The following is a 20,142-nucleotide window of genomic DNA, read 5'->3' as shown; positions in this document are numbered from 1 at the left end:
AATATATTTATTATAATTTTTTTGCAAACACAAATATTTTGTGATGAATTTATTTGAATAAAGCCTAAATACACTTATTTGGGTAAATTGTATCCCCTTTCGCCTTTTGTTTGTAAATTCACAAGTTAGAAAAATTTAGCGGTAAAGAGTAAAATTAGTTTGGTCTTTTGACGGATAGACAAAATTGAAATTCTATTTTCGGCCACAACTGTCACGATGGTCATTTGTAAAAGCCAGGCTCTTTTGCCTCACTCCAATTATAATAACCCACGTGGTCATCTACATATCGACTCGGTTTTTTGATGTTATGATAATTATAGTTATTTTCCCGAGTTTATACTTTTCGTAACTATCTAATCTTCAAATCCCGACAATTTTTTCAGAATTTAGTTATCATCGGACTTTCGTGGATAGTGGAGTTTGTTGAAGGCGGTTTCTATTCACGTTTTTTTGGATTCCATTATTTTATCGCGTTGTCATAGTCATTTTCTTTAGCTCTTTTTGGTTATTGCTTGTTTTTTGTTGGCTTGCCCTTATCTGTTTTAAGGTTTCGTTTTTTTTTGGGGGGGGGGGGGGCTGTTTCTTGGTCTTCTTGATGTGTCTTGCCTTTCTGGAACTTTTCCAAGCTCCTATTATTCAAATAGTGAATTTACGTTTTAGATGATATCAGAGACAAAGCGCAAGCTCTATCAGTGCATTGCAGCATTCCTTAGGAATGAATGCTCGTCTAATGAATACTCCAGTGACACTATCGAAAGCCTGGAAGGTATATTTAATGTGGTCTTGTTTACCGTAATCTCTCATGTAGTTGCCAAACAGTGCATCGAAAGTGCTTTTGATGTGTCTGACAATTTAGACACAGATACAGATCTACTCATGTTGTTTGCGAGAGCCACCTCCGTAAGTAGAGATTTATAATCCACTGTTTCATTTGTAGGCCTCAAAGCCAAATGCTCGTCAGGTGACACTTGAAGACAAGATCAAGGCTGAGAGCCTGAAGACACAAGGCAATTCATTTATGGTTTCGGAGAAATTTGATGAGGCCATTGATTGTTACAGCAAAGCCATCTCTCTGGATCCTAACAATGCGATTTACTACTGCAACAGGTTCCGTTAATAACTTAATGCCACCTTAATTTATTATCAGTTGTTCTTTTATTCCTTTTGCATTCTTTAGAGCTGCCGCCAAAAGTCGTCTGAACAAAGATAGTGACTGTATCGCGGATTGCGAGAAGGCATTAGAAATCGACCCTACCTACAGCAAGGCTTATGGACGCATGGGGTTAGTCCTACTCTTTTTACTAATTATTTTTTAAACGAATAACATTGTGGAACTCCCACTTGCTTTCAGTCTCGCTTACTGTAATATGGCTAAATACGAGAAAGCCATCGAGGCCTACAAGAAGGCGATCTCGCTGGACCCGAATAACTTGAACTTTAAGCAAAGCTTGGCCCTAGCTGAGGCAAATCTAAAGGAGTCTTCGTCGCATTCTTCAAATGCTTCTCCCAACAATTTTGGTGGTTTAGACCTTGGTGCTCTCCTTAGCAACCCAATGATGCAGAATATGGCACAGCAACTAATGTCCGACCCTCAAATGCAATCCACGTAAGTCAGCCAGCTCCTCATCTGCATAATGCAAATTATAAGAGCATGAGCTTCATAAATTCGCACGGTCTTGGCGAGATGCCATAAATACTACTTATGGAAAACTGCATGGATCGGCTTATATCTTCCCATTAGTTGAGCATTTCTATTGATGGAATCGCACGGTCGACTCGGCCCATGAAATCAAAACCAATTTCTCTTATTTTAAGCGTTTCTTCAATGATGCAAGGCATTTTCAGCGGTGGTACTGGATCCGCGGAGGGAACAGGGGTACCGTCAGGAGGCCCGAATATAGATAATCTGCTTCGATAGTATGCGAATTCTTTGCTTGTTATCCTACACTGCCATACGTTACAGTACCATGCTAACAGTGCAGCAATCGCCTTTTCATTCTCACTAAGTAGTATGCTTCCTGAGTCCAAAGGATGCATCCAACACCTTCTGTAGAGCTTTTAACTATTTTGGTAGATGAGAATATTTTTTTCTAGAATGGATTATTGCACGGAATTATCCGCCAAGTTGGTGTTTGCTTTTTGATAATCCTAGCTTCTCGTGATTTCAGTGGACAGCAGTTCGCTCAACAGATGCGGCAGACCAATCCTGATCTGGTGGACACACTTCGACAGCAGATGCAAAACATGACCAGACAACAGCCCCCCTCAAACGACACTGACAATGAAAAGGACGCTGCACATAAGGATCTCTAGTTGCATCTATTATCCCCTTGCATGCAAACGACTACAACAGCCCTTGAATAGGGAATATGTTTCGGTGGCTACGGCAAAATCTATAAAATGATCTAATAAAATCTTCGCAAGTGTTCAACTTCGGAGGAAAGCTCAGTTTTGCACTGCTCCAGCTTTTCAATCCGCTCTCGCACGCATCTTGCTACTTCGAGGTACTTGGCGTCCAGATCTTGAATGAAGACCCTCAGCGAGCTTAGCTGGGAGTGGAGCTCGGCTATTGTATAGGCGTGCAGACTTTCTAGTGGCGTTCTTTTCTGGTCATCATTGCCCGGGATGGGATCCCGTATGGATATCTCCATTCTCTCCTTGCCCTGTGATGCACTTATTTGAGCCAATTCGGAGTATTTCAAGTCAATAGCAACAAGTTCAGATATGACGAGGGATATCTGCTCCATAATGTCGTGGCGCACGCACGCCTTCAGAACTGTTAAGGATCGGTCCGAGCTACCAGTCAACTCTGGCATATCCGTTAACCTGACTGAGCGGGCGTTCTCCTCTAAATTCGACTGCTCATTTTCTTCCTCGTCAACTGAATTTACACTCAGTTTTGGGGCGGAATCTCTTTCATCATAGCAAGACAACGTGAAATCTGCAGCTGATATGCTTGTGCACTCGAAGCTAAAACAAAATTACCAGCCCAACTATGCAATTGTACGAGATACACTAGAATCAAATAAACTAGAAATCTTGCGGAATGACATAGTAAATGAGGTTAACTGGTGTTAAGCTAAAATTACAAATTTTCAAATGCCTTAGTAAGACGGCCTAGCACAACTTACATAGAGTCTTTACTCGAAAAGTTCATAAGTACTTGATCTGAAACAAAAAACGCACGTGAGTAGCCAATAGTTCGAGAAACCCTTAAGAGAAGAGAAGGTGCAAACTGAGGGCGTGTATTCGAAGCAATGTGTACAAATTTCCCCGGTAACAGAACGCTGGTTTGTCTCATCCTCTCTGGACTTTAATGGTGGGCGCGGTGTTCTAAAACAAAATCGAGCACCGCAAAGAACAAATAGAAAGCTTTAAAAAGAAATTTGACAAACACAACCTACAGTGGGCGAGTTGGGTTTGCTCTTCTTCGGAGCACAATGGACATCAGAGACGACCCCTTCAGATGACTTTGCTTTCGCTCCGGGAAGGCCGGCAGAAAGGCGGTCAAGGAAGTCAGATGTAGTAAAACCTGTAACGACTTTCTCCTTCTGAAAGACCAAGGGTCCAGTTGCGTCCAACTGCTTCTCCAAAACGGACTGGTGTTGTCTCACAGCATTGAAAAGCGCGACAACACCCTGAGTAGCATGCCGTTTCAAGCGCCGCTCACGTGCCCTCTCGCATTCGATTTCGGCACTACTGGCTTTAGATACTTGTATTGGGGGGCGGCCATTATCAGACAGCCTGCGCAAACCTGCAGCAGCAATGGGTTTTTTATAACACTTTAGGAAATTACTTATAATAAGTCCTTACATGTCGAAGCCAAGCCGCACGCTCTGATTTATTCCACGAAGGATGACATGAGTCCTCTTGGTCAGAAATATCTTCTGCTTCTAATTTGGCCCGTTTCTCTTGATCCGTTTTTGCCAAAGATAATATTGGGTGCTTATTTGCAGGAAGAGATCCTTCCAAATTCTTTTTAACGACATCGAAAATAGCGGCGAAGGCCATTTCAACGCTTGAAATTCAACAGGACAGACTAGACATGCATTATTAAAATGACAAAACCATGAAAGCGAAAGCTGGTCCTATAAGCGTAAGATAAAAGAGAGCGGGATGCAAAGCAAAAAATCCCTTATAAACTAAAGGGTTTTCATTCTTCGATACTCAAAGTCACAGGCCGGCACATGGCTTACCAACGCACGCACAATTAGAGTCAGTTCTGCACTAATTGTATATCTCTAGCACTAAAACAAACAAGTAAACTTTTGAGAATTTTTAGCATATTATTTTATATAAAGCTTTTGTTGTAGAATTTCGATAAATAAGTGTTTGTTAATAATTAAACAAAAACCAAAAAATAGTAAAATGCAAAATTTTTTTGAGAAAAAAATTAATAAAAGAAAAAATTTGCAATAAGATTGTTTAATCTGTTTGATGTCTTAGTTATGGAAAAATGCTATTTTGATCTGCACAATAACCTATCATGTATCTTGTTTTTTCGTCAGCCTCTTGTACTGCAATTAAACACATCAAGCTTTTCCGGATTAGTTTTACACGTCATAGGAAACACCTTCGCATTTTGATTGCTGGCATTCCTGTTGTTAAGTAATCCTACTAAGTAGACGTATTATGATTTCAATAACATCTGGAGTTCTCTTGCATCGACGGCTGTGGGGAAGTGCTTAAATGATCCCCAATAGTTTGCAATTTGGTTTTTCAGTAAAGTTAGACTATTTTTTTTGTACCGGACCTCTTTTTGTGGGGTAGTGTTTTATTGAACCTGGTCTTTATGTTGTTAGTAGGAGTCCTTACCAAACAGTAAGAGCAAATTAGCTTTAAAAACTCTGGCCGGAATCTATTGCCCTGCAACTGGGAAGTATTGTATTTTGGCTTGAATACCTGCATAAGTAACTTTGCCCTTCTATCATCTGTGTATTATGTGTGGAAATGTTTAATCTCAACAATTTATCAGCGGGTACCCAATTAATGTGATGAAGCCTCATTTGATCTGTATGCCTACTGAAAGCCTTTTACCGCTTTTACAGTCTTTTGAATGGCAATACCTATCTACGCTTTTTACACCGTTTTTAATAACCATAATATAGGGTGAATGTCTGCACTCGATTTCCCTAGAATGGAAGGAGGTAAATTAGAATCAGATGAACACGATGAAATGACCCAAGTGGCCGTCACTTCCGCTGCAACCCATACTAATCCAACACAATCACTCTTTCTTCCCTTTCAAATGATGGAGAGTCTCTCAGAAAAACTAAAACTTTTGGATTATGAGCAGCGCTACTGTTATCGTAACAGAATCAAAGGACTTTCAAAGCTTTATTTCGTTGTTCCTACAAATCCAGGCGAACAATTCAACACTTTCGTTGGGCTGGCTGCATGGCTTATCAATGAAGCAGGATTAGCAATGGAAATGCCACAGGAATATGATGATCCCAATGCTACAATCGCAACCGTCCTCGATTCTCTTCGATCATTAGTAGGCCAGGCACCTGAGTTTCCGCCCTCGAAGCTAAAATCTGGCTGCGGGGAATATTGTATACATGTACTTGATCTATTGGCCGACACAGCTATAAAGCAAAAATACATTTCTTTTGAACCGCCGCTGCTGGATGAGAAGATAGAGGCGGAAAGTATCACTTCTGTAATCGAGGATACAACAGCCTCGGCCTCAGAGGAAGGTGATTTGGTGGAATGGACAGGAAACAAGGTCTGCGTAGATGGCGTTACGTCAGAATTGCGATCCGGCATTATTTGTGATTCGGAGGTGGATGCGGACTCCGATGATGATGAAAATGACTTGGTAGCTGTAAATCTAGAGTGTAAGGTTAAAATGCAGTTAAAATATTAGTAGTACTTAAAGTGATTTTGTGCATAGTCGCTGCAGTCTAGACGAGTTTGAATGCTCAAAAGGCCATATGGAGGTTAGAAATAGGCTAGATTTAAGAATGTTTCTATCGTATAAATAAAATAAATGTATATTTTCCAGAACCTTGTCGTAATTTATTTTATTTAGTGCTTTTAGTGTCATAAGACTTGCGCATCCAAAGTAATGTTAACCCTATAGTGGAAACACTATTTTGTAATCGAATTTGGCTTACTGGCAGGGTGTTGTCGTGGTAGGTATCACAAATGCTTACTTCCTCTTACGGTACTGTAGGCATGAGCAAGTCGCAGGCGGTTCCAGACACAGTTCAGAACGATATTTCTCTGGACGAGGAACCGTCCTTCATCGACTCCCACGGTCCTTTCGGAGGCCTACTGACGGAAGCAGTGGCTCGGCATCCGCACAGCCAGCAAGCCTCCGAGTTGGCCGTTGAAACAATGGCATCAGTAGAGAGGGGCGACTGGCAGATGGAAGTGGAGCGCGTGCTACCGCAGTTGCGCTTGGCGACGTATGCGGAGGCGAGGGATTGGCGTAGTCGTCTTGATCAAATCGACCATCACAGCCGTTCCATCAACGTCTGCTTCACTGAATCCCGTGGGCACCTAAAAACCCTGCAGGAGGACCTCTCGCGCGGGTTGGACAAAATTAGTAGCAGGGAGAAGTACATCAACAGCCAAATTGATCGTGTCCTCACGGAGTATAGGTGTGTTCAAGTAAGTTATTTGCAAGGCCTTGCCATCATTCGTGATACAATAGCTATACACCACATACTGTAAATCAATCCAACTGATCAGATTTTGAAAAATTTCTCCATGTGAATAGCCACATGTAGATGTGAGTTCTCTAAGAGTCGCACACTGACTAATACTAAGTTTAAAGTGGGAGTCCCATCAGTGTAAGTCAGCCATTCGAAACTGTCAAGAATAATTTATAATCTTGTTGGAGCAACGCTTTCAGATACTTTCAGTTTTGGCGTAGTTTTAGGTTTCAAACAGTAACGCCGTTACTAAATAATGCATTATATTTGATCGTGACTCTCCTGACAGATGATTACATGTTGAGATCGCTTGCGACATCAGAGTTATATCCAATGGTAAAGATAGGCTATATTTCTAAACTATTGATAATACTGACGGACTAAAATACATCCCTTTTGGTGATACAATTATCTAGCGTAACGTTTTAATGGATCTGATTGAATGTCTATTAAGATGCAATAGAAAATAATGAGTTTATCACAAACAAGCCGATTTAAAATTGTAAGGTTATGAGGAAATATTGAAACCAAATTTATTTGTGAACGGTTCTTTTTTCCTCAGTGCTATGCGATAGAACATTCGAGACAGTATCAAAAATATCTTACAGTTTTGAGTAGAATAGTGAACAGAAAGTTAGGAGTTGATGTGGCTCCAGAAAGGTATAGTTGTCAGAAAAGGTTGAAAGTCAATGTTAGAAAGCCCATGTTTTTTATTTTCCATCACTGAGGACCGACTAAGTGAGGTGAAGGAGGCATACACGCAAGCGAGCGGGAACATAGCGGAGCGAAGCAAAGCGCTGGCACAACTGTCGGAGGAGGTGGAGCGGGTGAAGCAGGAAATGGAACAGCGCGGCTCCAGCATGACCGATGGCTCACCAGTAGTGCACATCAAGCAGGCTATCCAGCGTCTCAAGGCCGAGAATGTTGCTATGGAAATACGCACAGGAGTGTTGGAGCACACTCTGTTGCGATTACATCTACGTGCTCGCGAAGAAAGTCAAAAACCACTCTTTACGCGTCCCCTCGGCACCCTCCTTGCCAATGCGCCCCTCGAAAGCGGCGGGGTAGACGTCATCTAGCCTGCCTTTCATATGTCCACCTCCTTTCCTTTCCATCCTCGTCCAGCCACTCTTTTCACTTGTGGTGTTATTTGTGAATCCCTACTTTCAGTCGACCACTGTTTTGTCTTTGGCAACTGGACTAATGTAAGCTATTTTGTTATCTCGGATCAAGAATAATTCGGCAGACTTAGAGGACTGAATTTACTTTGTTAGAATACAGCACGAGCTAAGCTTTATTTTGGGTTGGTTTTACTCGTTCATCTTACAGTCCAATATCTCACTTCTGAAATTGAAATGGTCCGCTGATAAAGGCAACCAAAGATTGGATTTCACCGGAAAGCTGTCTGCTTTGAGGAAGGTGACAGGACAAAATTGTTCAATCTAGCAAAAAACAAAATGAATGCATGGGCGAACAACAGTTCATTTTTCCAAAAGTTGAGCCAAGCCTGTCAACTCTTGGGCTATGATCTGCAGCAACTTACACCCGTGTCCCGTAGTTTAGCTCAACATCCGATCAGGTCTACAAGTCCCAAAAATTGGTATGCAAACTTGGGATGCCTGTGACACCATGACTCTTAACCCAATCGAGAATTACACCCTAAACAGGATTTTTGGTTACGAGCAACTAACAGTAAGGGCAGTATCGACGACCATTGATGCTGGAATTTCCTAATCGAAGCCACGTTAAAATGCCGGCTGAAAAGAGGTATCGCTGCGTTTATCCACCTGGGGGTGACTGGACGGACGCGCTCCACTAACCATCACTGCATAAGGGTTATCCAATAAGGTATGAATGAGACCAAGAACAAAGAATACGTAACACAGGAAACTGTTTTACGGAAGAAATTTCTTTTCAATGATTAGATCAGTTTAAATGATGCCGAGGGCATGTGTACACGCATGAGTGGAGTAATAATGGGTAGGGGGTGGGCGGCGCACTCTGCACAGTCAGAAAATATCACAAGCAAAAGGAGATATATGAAAAATCACAGATTGAAGGAAATCCAAAGGGTGTGTTAGCTTATTCTACTGTTATTGAAAACAGCGGTCTTAATGACCTTGACAGCATCGCCCGCCTTGGGGATGTACAGACGAATAAACTCCCGAGTCCCCAAAACCGGGTCGGAGATGCAGTGGAATGTAATGACTTCAGGGGTAATCTTTTTCGACGTTATTTTCGTCAGCTGGCCTATAGGAAACGAAACCTCAACAACTCCATTGACAGAGCGCTCGGTTTCAGCAGACGAGGCAGCCTTAGAGGAGGCTGTCGCTTTTCTGAGAAAGGTCTTTTGAACGAAATTGCCCAATGTCTCCAACAGGGGTTTATCGCGCTCTCTTACCACTATCATGTGCTTCTCCGTCACGAGAATAATACCACGATAGGATGGCGTTTCACCACGTCCCAAAAGCACACAGTCAAAACTGTTAGTCACACCGGGCATTCTTCGACAGCCCTCCAGATCAATTAACTGCCGCGGCGTGCAAACTTCCAGGCTTGTGACCACAGTTGACTGGGACTTGATAAGTGCATGGGGATGCGTTTGTAGAGAAAACTCTGGAATCTCATCATCATCGTCCTCATCGTCGTCGTCACCGATGCTAAAGACAGCCGCAGTGTTGCGATATGAGGCTGGTTTGATTGCAGGAACAGAGGCGGCAGAGGGAACTATTTGGGGAGTTCTGAAAGCTCCAACCGGTGATTTTTTAAGCAGGTTGGAAAACTTTGTCAAGACATTACCAAATGACTGTGCAGGTTGGAAGGTGGACGCAACATGAGGAGTTTTGGAGCTAAGGGAATTGCTAGAGAACTTGGAAGCGGCAGGAACGGCGGATGGAGGCATTTTATGCGCCATGCGAATTGCCTGTTGGCCCCGATTGGCAGCGCAGACAAAGCAAAGGTCCTCCTCGTGCGATACCAGAAGGCGGTTGAATTCGAGAGGTCCAAGGGCCTCGTGGAATGCCGCGTAGCCACCGTCTACCATGCTCACGTAAGGTGTGTTCAGGCGTAAAAAGTACGCGATTACCATATTAGTCAGGCGATCCTCTGCCAACCGACCACTGCCCATAAAAACAATGTGTTCACCCACAGCCCTCGATCTCGAAGCAATCCCTCGCTGTTGAGTCTGCAGCAAGGCCTAAAGGGGCAAGCAAAACACCAAATCTGCTACGATTAGTTCAATTCAGGGTTCTAATGCTGGTCAGTGGTGTATTCACGATGTTAATGGACAAAGTGCTAGCATAAAGAGATGTCCAACTGCATGGATATTATGAGTAAAGAGTATAAGAGTTTGGCAACCATGCTCATTTACACACTTAGTCCGCTCCAAGGCGAATTATTTCTATTTCGACACATTTCCCACTGACACTGGAAGTAGATTTCAAACGTTATCACGGGGTAAGCAAACACGAAGCTTTCGGTAGAACAGCAGGGTCAACTGTAGGCCTGTATGCTAACACGAAATAATCAAAGATGCCGCAAAAGGCGCTACACAGAATAGGTCAAATAGCATATTCAAAAAATAATTTTCAAGAAATCAGAAGAATTCGAGACACAGTATAACGACGATGATAGGAAGTGGTTAAAGTGGACGGAGTGACGAGAAAATGTTAAAGGAAGAAATGGAAAGAGGAGAACTACGGTTTAACAGCGATTTCCACTTCTATTTTACCACAACAACAAGGGAAATCATATGCCCAAGGAAAAGAGCTAAAGCGACCCACCTGTACACTGATATTGAACTCGGGCGGATTGGAGAGCATGAGTTCAGTGTCAAGGTAGAAGGCAGTGTCCAGATGACCGGCATTGTACTGCTCAGCGGGTCGACAGTCGACGAGAAAAAAGCGAACTGCCTCCCCTCCTTCCCCCTCTTCCGCCTCTATCCCCATTCCCGTCTCCAAGTGCGGGGGCGACTGGCGGCGGCGGCAAGGGGTCTGAGCGCCCAGCACCTCCTCCACCGAAATCAATAGCGAGAGCGCTCCGCTCAAAAGATGACTATCGGTTTCAGGGCTAGGTGCTCCAAAGAGGAAGGGGAGGTAGGTAGTGTTAAATGAGGAGGGGGTTTTAAGACTATACACCTGAGTTATTTCCACTAACGCCACCAGATCCGACGGGCGCATGGGCTTCGGCAGATTCCGCAATTCAACCAGGATTTCGTCTTAAAACAAACGGATATGAGCGCATAAGTCGTGTCGCGGTAGTTTTTTTGACCTAGCTCATGACTTATGAAACCCGAAAAGTATGGAACTCACAGTTGTTCTCGCACTAAAATAAATAATCTGGCTAAATATACTTCATAATTATCAGCATACATTAAAGTTGAACTTGTCAATGTGGCTACTCACTTCATAATGCGGAGGTTTTAATGGACAAAAATACAACAGAATATTATGAGAGTCAACACCCATTCCTAACTTTAAGGGTTGATTAAGAAAGTATGAAACAAACCCCTTGATTTTGGAGGAATAGTCACTGTCCCTTGCTCATCCATTTCCACATCTTCGTTATCATTCAAAGATAAGGTTTCTTCTACCGCCTCTTGACCAATTTCCTTTTCTTTTTGCATTAATATATCTTTAGCATTGACGAGGAGCACTAGTGCGACCAGCATACCAAAAAGTGGTTCCCCAAGAAGGAAATATATGTCCCAAAAGGCCGGCAGAGCCTCGTTAGATAGATGGTCCGCGAACAAGCTGTCAAACCACGCCTTGGCGTAGACTTCCGGAGGAAGTTTGTGCGAGTCTAGGAAATTGCATAACTCAGGCTCGTGATATTGCAGCAAGAGGCGAAAAACACTGCAGGCATGCGAGCTACCCTGTGTTCCGCTGGGTATAAAGCGATGGTACACAGACGTGAAATAGACGTAGAGGTCCTCTCGATCGATAGGGTAAAGAACAATATAGAGAGTGGAGAGAATAGAAACCCACCCATTGCCCGGGATGAATGGAAGAGTGTAAGTTTGAGAAAAATGAGTGAGCACAGATTCGAAATCACTAGTGAGCTGCAGCACATTTGGAGGATCTTTAAGAATACCCAAATCAGACGACATTGTCCTTGAAAGAGAAGCAATAACGTCAGATGCTGCATTTTCACACGCCATGTGAAGTTGCTCTTGAGTTGGAAGATCAAAGATTTCCGCAAAGTTAGACATCCCTATGAGGCTAGGGTTCACACCCAGGCATGAACGCCACAGGTCGCGACGCAGTCTAGCAGGAACGGGACGAATTTGGCAGATGGACTTAATGTCTGCGAAATCAGCATCTTCTAGACGAATTGTTAAATACGATGGATTATAAGGGTGAAAATTACGTCCCACCCAATCCCCACTTAATGCGAAAGAATACCTCAAAAAAAGCAAAAGCAGAATTAATAGCAAATGCTCAATGCTTGGAAATGTCAACATAAGGATTGCAAGACACCTATCAAGACACCAATATATCTGCCCACATGCAATAATTCAGGTTGATTTATGGTTCCCTATTTAACGTAAGCCTTATCAGCCACCACAAACGCAGTTACCAAATAAAAATGTCTTACTCAAAAGAGCTATTTCAAGCTCCGTTTCCCATGCATCATCAATACTTGTGTCATCTAATGACGAATCCGACGCACCCGACGCCATCAACTGAAATGTTGATCGCAGTTACAAACACGCAACGTTTGGAAAAAACACATAAGTGCAAATCAGGAAAGTAAACAGCCTAAATATCAAAGCATAAGAAAAAACATCAGTTGATTTTAGAGCACGTTCCTACTGGGCAAGTAAAGAATATTCTTTTTGATCAAAATTTTTTTAATCCAACAAAATATTGGCGCATTTGAAGTTACCCATTTTTAGGTTGGTTGCAAGCCTTTAGGAAAAATCTTCTTTACACGGTAACTTTTGTCAAATTAATTCACATTCTACATGATGCGTTCCCTGTTAGTTCCAAATAAATCACTGAAAATTTTATTTTACAAATTATATGGGTGTAATACGCTTTTTAAGAAATGCGAAGATTAATACTATATTTGAAATTAATCTCAAAACAGACTTGGTAATGTTGGACTTCATACAAATGAGCTGATCCAATCAAACGTTTAGGGCTCGAGCAGTGATATTATTTCGTTATTTGTTCAGTGCGTCCTAGGATGTAAAATGTCTCCTCTTAAATCTGCACTTGAGCTTATTAGAAGGGATGGTATGTCGGAAAAATGGCAATTTTTGCTACTACTAACAGATGAAGCCCTCAGTTCGTTATTTTATTTTAAGTTTATTCATAGGTGCTCTGAATGATGAGAGTATTTTTCATCGGCTCCCCAAGTGCAGATTGCGTGAAATAATTCTAGCACCAATACAGGTGTCTTTGGAATCATCTAACAGTAGATTGAACTGTGATGCTTTGTCGGCACTTGAGGTACAATAGGCTTTTTGAATAATGGTATAGGCATTTGTCGATTCTGACTTTCTCTATGATGGATTAGAGGGCCCAGTTAGAGACACGGACTTGACTTCCCAGTTTCTTGATACTATTTCTCCCTGTACGATTTTCAGTGATGCTACTCAGGCCTCCTTTCTTAAGGTATGCCATATTTTTCCAGTCATATTTCTATGCATAGCTTTTGTCGAAATTGTGTCTTTCGAAAAATAGCCGCTTAACCGTAAATTCCATGTTGAGGATTGTTCAGGTATGCTTCGATCATTTGGTATAAAGCCCGTTTCCCATTCTTGATTTCATCCTTTTTTGGGTATTTATGCGCCTCCCATGCGGTGGATAAGCATTTAAATTGCCTATATTTTAGTGCATTTGAAGTACTTACGGCAATATTTTCGAAGCAACGGCTGGGTAATTTAGTTGTCATGATTTTAGTTTGAAGTTCACCCAACTCAGATGTCTAGAGCAATCCACTTACATAATTTCTTTTTCAACCGCTAAATGTAATGGGACTGTTACTCATCTTGTTTTATGCCTTGCCTGGTTAGCTTACAGATCACGGTAAATTTGTTCCGGAATGTTATGTTTTGCTTTTTGCTGATTCATTGTCTTTATTCATTTACAATCAAAGTAACAACTGAAATTTAGTTAACGTCCACGTAAAAGCAGCATATTTTTTATAAAGTCATGTTTTTCTTTCAGATATGCACGGACTTAAATTCTAAGTATGTTTTGGCTCGAAACAAGGAAAAAGCATCCATTGCTTACGCAACCCTGGTTCAGACAGTCAAGGCATTTGTGGCAAAAAACAGTTTGCCAGTCGATGGTCTGGTTCGTAGACTTTTGGATCCATTCTTCAGATTAATTGGTTTGGAATTTTATTAACCTAAGATTTTGGTTTTTTAAACTTTTTAACAGACTGCTGAACCAAATCCTGTGACCACGCCGAAGTCTGCCTACACTTTTCTTTGTGGTGAAAACTCCTATGCATCTGATCTGTCCGAACCACAGCTACAGATTTTGGGCGTTCTCAAGTGCCTAATTGAAGCAGCTATGCCTGATAATACGCCTGCGCAAAATAGAATAACAATACCTATGTACATACAGGCAATTGCCACTATCATATCTCTCCTTCCTGTTTCCTTGATTAGGCACAGGGTGTTTTTAAATATCCTCTGGTATGTTATTCATCGATTTTCACATAACATTTCGAGCAATGTGTATTCAAGCGATTTTTGTGTTTAAGGCAACGAATGTGCCCTATGCTTATGTGGTTTTTGAGTAATCCTAAACAAGAAAGGAACATCACTTCAACATCGGTTCTGCAGCCGCTGGCAGAAAGTGGAGTCGATCGTAAGACCCACGGAACAGCCAGCTCCATAGCGCCCCCAACTCTGTGGCCCGAAGTGTTGAAACTCATTTATGAGTACGTCTAGTCAATCCTTTCACTTCCGCTCCCTGGCGCAAATTGGCGGCTGATATTCTATGTTAGCGTCTGCTTCAGTTGAAAAATCACTCGCTGCTTGTCTATATTTTGCCATTTACTAAAATCTGTGTATTTTATGCAACAAAAAGTTAAGAATACTAATCGCTATTTGATAAAGTACATCCATTTGATGTGCATTTCTCTGCTTTAACAGCATTGTAATTGATCTCGCTTACTTGGTGGGGCCTGTTCTTGAACTCCGACCTATGCTGGAATCGCTTTTTCATAAGATGCTCCTCTATCCACCACCAACTTACCGTCAGAATGCTCTCAACGCCGTGTGCGGTGTGAGTTGCTGTGCTCTCTTTTATTATGCGTGGATGTATATGATTTGTATCAAAATGTTTTGACATTACTGCTTTGTATCCGAGAAAGCGGTGGAAGCAGCGGTTGAAAGTGGTAGTCAAGCTTATTTGGACATCATCGGGTGGTTGTTACTACAAGTACCATTTTACGCCAAAATCAGTCGTGCGAAACTTGATCTAACTAGGGTTCAGGTGGGATCTTCTCTCCCTTTATCCTGTCAGTATTTTAACTTTAGTACTATTTTACGTCTGTTTACATTTTATAGATTAGGATTGAACATTTTTCTACAAAATCACCTATTTATGGGGCTTAAGCACTGCATCCATTCGAACATGGTAACGATGAATCATGTGCTGACTAGACATAATTATTCAAGTTCGTCGGTACCGAAGATATGGGTGAGAAAGTTGAAGGGTTTTTTGCTTTCACAGCGCTCGGAGACTCTTGAAGTTGCGATTTCTTTGCTTGCTAGTTTTTTCCCATTTGGAAATAGAAGAATATCGGTCCTGATGCTAGATGTTTAGCAAATTAATTGGATTTATTAATAACGTTTTAAGCTTTTACCTAAATGTTTTTAGTTTCTGGCTTGCACTTATGTATATTTTCCTTTTTACAGCTTTTGAGCACAACTGAGGGGCTCCTCTGCATTACTGGCCCACTTGTTTCGGTTCCCATGCTTTCAAACAGCAACGGGGATTCTGAACCTTTATTTAGGTGCAGCGAACCACAGATGGCGGATTTTCGGATCTTTGACATGTTAGTTACGACTCCTTAATGTTAGTTCTCACAGGGCTTATGAAAAGTCAGCTATGTACAGCTACTTTGCTTATTTTCTTGGTGGGATTTAGCATGCAGCCAGGTAAATGGCGTGACCGAAACGCTTTTGGTTCGATTAGCAAGATCGCAGTTGGGATTATCGTCCCATGTAATCGACATTTCGATTCCATACTGATCCACTGTAGGTCAGGGCAAAAAAAGCAATAATCTTCCCTTTTCGCCTGATTTTTTCAACAGGCGTTCATAGTCACCTTATGCCACGTAAGTTCCAATATTGACCTCACTTTTATGAACGGTCTCTAGCTTCGTGAGGTGAAATTCGTGAGACACAACGGCAACATGTTCCAAAAATCGAATCATAAGCCTGAAGTAGGCACAGACTATCACCGTGGGCCATCTCAATGATTTGAGGTTTTCATTTGATTAAAGACATGATTGTATTCTATTGCATTACTGACATCTTTTAAAACATGTCTTGTGGATGAATTAAATCTTAATCTCTAAAAAACTAAAGTATTTACTGCAAATGTGCCAGTTCCTTCAAATATTTTGTAGCAGCGGTCTCAACTATTATTATATTTACCGGAAAAAGACATGGTGTTGAAATTGCAAAGGTTAGCTTAAATACAATTTGTGAAAACGCGGAAGAGGAGTCCTAATTTTTTTATTAAATTCATCTTAGTATCCTCGAGTCTGTCCACTCATGTTCACTGACCAAGGATCAGGCTCTAGTCTGTACCAGTGCCAAATGTGTGAACGCCATTTCGGGCTCCCTGTCTACTCTCATTGAATGTGAGGGTCTGTGTGAGGCCTTTGTTCAAATGATTGGGTTTCAGCTGAAACAGATAGAAGGTGAGCACCTGGATCCTCAGAAGACCTTTTCATACATATAGACGCAATCATTTTTATTTTTTGCTGTTTGTTTAGAAGTTTCCACTGAAGATAAGGGTGGTCAAGAAGTGCTGAGGGGAACTGACATCCCCAATGCAAATGTGAGTTTTCTGTCAAGGCGGGAAGAAATTACATTTATAATGCTTCGAATACACTACGTCTTAGAGTTTTGCTAGAGTGATGACCACAACTGTTGTGGCTAAATTTTGAAAAACAGTTCTACCACTATTTATAAAATGATACTGCTGAATTTTTTGCTTAATTTATTCTAGCGATCCAATTTCTTAAAGTAGTCTGCGTTTCGTTGGGAGGGAATAATGTTGTAATTACTTTTCGTGAACTATGGCAAACTGAAGGGCAAGTACATGTTCTAATGGTGGGGCTTAAAATTTGCCCTTTTGTTGTAGCTACCTCGTACATTGGAAGTGGATCGATGGGCGGCTCATGACTACCTGCTGTCTCTCATGAAGACCATTCCCAATCTCCTGGACGCGCAGTCGATAATTGAAGTCGACAACCTCCTTTTGGAGTTCAGTTCCGCTTATTGTAAAGGTGAGGCACTTTTGCATTTTTTGCCCTTTTCAAACTGATAAAAATGACAAATGTATTCTTCTAGAGCGGCGATTGAGTGAGTTGGACAGTGTGCTTTGTCCCATGTACGTCGCCGATCTTGCGGACGACGTGCACATCCACGACGTAAGCGGTGCCCTTCTCAACGCCGACGCCATCTATGCTACCACTATCAGCGCTCTGACACTCAACTACCGCCTCCTTCAGGCCGGCTTCTATTCAACCCGGAACAAGGCCGGAGTGGAGATAATGTCTGAGGTGGGTCACTGGTGAAACTTTTTAAATTTGCCGCAAAATTTTTGAATTTTTGCTGTTGACCTTATTGGTATATTTTACTAAATATATATTTATCCAGACCGAGTTTCTGGACTCCATCCTCGGGACGGGTCTCATGCTCTACGTCTCAGAGACATGGTTGTCTCAGGTTTATCGCGGAATTCGACATCAGGATCTTCTGAGCACCTCCGGTCTAGACCTCAAACTCCTCTGCGCATCCGCTACCAAAAGTGAGACCGAAGATTTTCGGGGTGCCTCTCTTGTTAAAATGCTCGTTGAATTTGATGGAGTTGGCTGGACCTACGACGTGAGCCACCCTGTTAGCTGGAATAATCCCCCTTCGTTGTAGTGCTGTGTGTAATTTCAGTTGGTGGATTCAGTCCATGTAATTAATCTATTGAAATCCGTTCCTTGATGAATTTAATTTTGACAGGAATATCACCTTTAGTTTACGATAAATACACGTTAGGTTTTCGTGAAATCAAATGCGATTATTCAGGGTACTTCATTGTTGAATTTGTGTTGAAAATACATATCTGATGTGGCAGGGATATAGGGAGTACAATGAAGGTTTTCATTACGTCTTTTAGGAAAATTTATATTGCAAACGAACGTTGGTTATCTGAATGCCTTTTACTGTTATTAAATAGCAAGTACTCATAGATGCTAATGCCGTGCACTTAATTTTATTAATTTTTGGCCAATGAAATGATATTTGCTGAATTTAAGCGCCACTTTTCCTGCTAAAAAAATAATTGTAACAATATCCTTTTAAAGGTATGTATAATCTTGTACTTTTTGGTTTGGTACTCTGTGCATGATGAATTTGGATGGGTCGCGAATGCCTACTTGGTGAAATTATCAGTGAATTTCACGACTACGTTATATGGTAATTTTACTTTGATACCATAAAACATCTTTCCAAACGACAGCCATCAACCTACTGCAGCACATTTTTACTTTTGAATTTAAGCCGCCTTTGTCCCGTGGTAGCCGAGATCTTTCATGTCTCCTCGAGCTTAAGGTTTCCCTTATCAGATGAAGGCGCATTTTACATAGCCAACCTTGTTTGCGCCCATCACACTCGTGATAACTTAGTTGTTTTCCAAAAATGTTCATTTTTAGGCATCTACACAATGATTATTAGTATAGTCGTAAAAAATTGTAAAGCAACACCGCCATCTGATTATGCGAACCGCTTCATATAACATTGAGTTAGCATTAATAATCCTTCCATTTGTGGATTTGGTGGAAATTGTATATTCGGCCGTCGAACCTCCTGTTTTACGACTAATGAATCACATTTTAATTTGCGTCTTTAAAATTATTCTGCCCTTTTTTTATCAGAGGCAATTAGAGAGGTTTTAACTTCGTATTTTGTTGCTAAATAAAAGGAATCATACTTTGCTTATTTAATTTTGTACACATGCTCCGTAGAAGGCCATTGGATCCGTAGACAGCGGTGGCAGAGAGGCGGAAGGGGGAAGTGAGAACGAGGCACTGAAAGTGGGGCGATCGCGGCGGCGGGTAGGTGAGGTTCTGGTCTCACGCATCCTCTTGGTGGGCTGGCAGCGCATTGTGGAGACTCTCACCAACACCGTCGCTTTTGTCGGCACATGTGTGGACAAGGTTCCCTCTGGCCTCTCGTCTTTCTCTTTCTTCGCGCACCACCCCTCTACTACCTCCTGCGCGGAGAGGTACATTCCCGTTCGCCACTTCTCCTTTCTTTGGAGTGCTTCCAGCTAAGCTATTATTTTGTATTTCACCCAAGCTCATTTATCTGTGGTAAAGTAACATGCCGGGTGTGGTTCAGTAAAGCGTGAGGTTGTCAAAATAATCTCTCCTGATTGAATTATGTTTATGATAACGTTTTTTATTGAATGCATTTCGCCACAGATGTTTTTGTTTTAGGAAACCTAGATATCCTTCAAATGATGAGGCCATCGGCCCCTTTTGATAATCTGAGCTTATTCATGGGAAGCAAGTCATTTTTTCAAAATTAGTTCCTTTTTCATTATACGGTATTCGTACTCATGTTTATCTTCGACCCAGTCTTAGTAGCTTATGGTTTTATGAGATCCTTTAGGGAGCTTATGTTGACCTTAAATAATGAAGTGACCTTTTGTAATTAGTATTTTGGTGACTAAGGTCGTATCGCAATCCACAGACGAGTCACTACTACTGAGACCGATATACTGTAATCAGACTTGAACGTTTATGTCATAATGGAGCAGAAAAGTTTTTCCTAATAAAAAATGCATTGTAAAAGAGGTTTATTTAAATTTTTTTGGGTTAAAATCGGATACCGTTTCCAAAATATCTATTGTGTGATTTAAGATATCTCTTGAGCTGTAATTGGGCACATTTAGTTCCCCTTCCCTCTGTAATTCAATGAACGAGACTTCTTTTATACTGTCTGTCTTACCTTTCAGCATCATAAATGCTTACAATGGTATCTGCATTAATAGTATCTGGTGTAACACGTTTATCCGCAGGCAGAGCTCATTTCCCAGTAGAAGCTGCTTCTTCTTTGTCTCTATTTTATGATATTAGTAAAATATTATATTAACGCTGTTTTTGACGTATTTTAACAGCACAAATTACTTGGGTGAATATTATTTTTGTGCAAAAAACGTGTTATTCTATGTGTTTAAAATAGGACACCTTCGTTTCCCATTGAGTAATAAAATCCACTCCTTTG

General features: G+C 41.5%; 5 protein-coding genes across 5 annotated transcripts in view; 3 read left to right on the top strand and 2 right to left on the bottom strand. All coding sequences in view use genetic code 11, as the record gives it.

Annotated features, from left to right (window-relative positions):
* Positions 1 to 660: 660 nt before the first annotated feature.
* On the top strand, positions 661 to 2,313 carry EGR_02317 (Small glutamine-rich tetratricopeptide repeat-containing protein beta; the record flags this gene model as incomplete). Its single annotated transcript, XM_024491566.1, has 7 exons — positions 661 to 766; positions 809 to 900; positions 938 to 1,107; positions 1,178 to 1,282; positions 1,352 to 1,606; positions 1,816 to 1,917; positions 2,169 to 2,313. The coding sequence occupies 7 exons, from the start codon at positions 661 to 663 to the stop codon at positions 2,311 to 2,313; spliced, it is 975 nt and encodes a 324-aa protein (XP_024354072.1).
* A 92-nt stretch (positions 2,314 to 2,405) lies between these two features.
* EGR_02316 (RRP15-like protein) lies at positions 2,406 to 4,011 on the bottom strand (the record flags this gene model as incomplete). Its single annotated transcript, XM_024491565.1, has 4 exons — positions 2,406 to 2,970; positions 3,132 to 3,168; positions 3,401 to 3,782; positions 3,814 to 4,011. 4 exons carry the CDS (start codon positions 4,009 to 4,011, stop codon positions 2,406 to 2,408), a joined length of 1,182 nt encoding a protein of 393 aa, XP_024354071.1.
* Positions 4,012 to 5,137: 1,126 nt separating this feature from the next.
* EGR_02315 (Intraflagellar transport protein) lies at positions 5,138 to 7,741 on the top strand (the record flags this gene model as incomplete). Its single annotated transcript, XM_024491564.1, has 3 exons — positions 5,138 to 5,840; positions 6,179 to 6,618; positions 7,391 to 7,741. 3 exons carry the CDS (start codon positions 5,138 to 5,140, stop codon positions 7,739 to 7,741), a joined length of 1,494 nt encoding a protein of 497 aa, XP_024354070.1.
* Positions 7,742 to 7,972: 231 nt separating this feature from the next.
* On the bottom strand, positions 7,973 to 12,342 carry EGR_02314 (TBC1 domain-containing protein; the record flags this gene model as incomplete). The annotated part of the gene is made up of 5 exons (XM_024491563.1): positions 7,973 to 8,104; positions 8,782 to 9,858; positions 10,445 to 10,878; positions 11,169 to 11,984; positions 12,258 to 12,342. 5 exons carry the CDS (start codon positions 12,340 to 12,342, stop codon positions 7,973 to 7,975), a joined length of 2,544 nt encoding a protein of 847 aa, XP_024354069.1.
* Positions 12,343 to 12,858: 516 nt separating this feature from the next.
* The window catches only part of EGR_02313 (Brefeldin A-inhibited guanine nucleotide-exchange protein 3), a gene marked incomplete at both ends in the record, with an annotated part of 14,565 nt that continues 7,281 nt past the window's right edge, over positions 12,859 to 20,142 (top strand). Inside the window, 15 exons of the mRNA XM_024491562.1 lie at positions 12,859 to 12,952; positions 12,984 to 13,117; positions 13,148 to 13,282; positions 13,838 to 13,966; positions 14,054 to 14,313; positions 14,382 to 14,561; positions 14,776 to 14,908; positions 14,993 to 15,118; positions 15,544 to 15,683; positions 16,387 to 16,556; positions 16,632 to 16,696; positions 17,003 to 17,147; positions 17,212 to 17,423; positions 17,521 to 17,748; positions 18,879 to 19,138. Coding sequence (XP_024354068.1) covers positions 12,859 to 12,952; positions 12,984 to 13,117; positions 13,148 to 13,282; positions 13,838 to 13,966; positions 14,054 to 14,313; positions 14,382 to 14,561; positions 14,776 to 14,908; positions 14,993 to 15,118; positions 15,544 to 15,683; positions 16,387 to 16,556; positions 16,632 to 16,696; positions 17,003 to 17,147; positions 17,212 to 17,423; positions 17,521 to 17,748; positions 18,879 to 19,138 — 2,411 coding nt within the window. The remainder of the gene's footprint in view (positions 12,953 to 12,983; positions 13,118 to 13,147; positions 13,283 to 13,837; positions 13,967 to 14,053; positions 14,314 to 14,381; positions 14,562 to 14,775; positions 14,909 to 14,992; positions 15,119 to 15,543; positions 15,684 to 16,386; positions 16,557 to 16,631; positions 16,697 to 17,002; positions 17,148 to 17,211; positions 17,424 to 17,520; positions 17,749 to 18,878; positions 19,139 to 20,142) is intronic.

The sequence above is a fragment of the Echinococcus granulosus genome, assembly GCF_000524195.1.
Source record: "Echinococcus granulosus chromosome Unknown EG_S00010, whole genome shotgun sequence".
In the NCBI taxonomy this organism is placed as follows: domain Eukaryota; kingdom Metazoa; phylum Platyhelminthes; class Cestoda; order Cyclophyllidea; family Taeniidae; genus Echinococcus; species Echinococcus granulosus.
The sequence above is the reverse complement of the archived record's forward strand: the minus strand, read 5'-3'. Positions and strand labels throughout refer to the sequence as shown.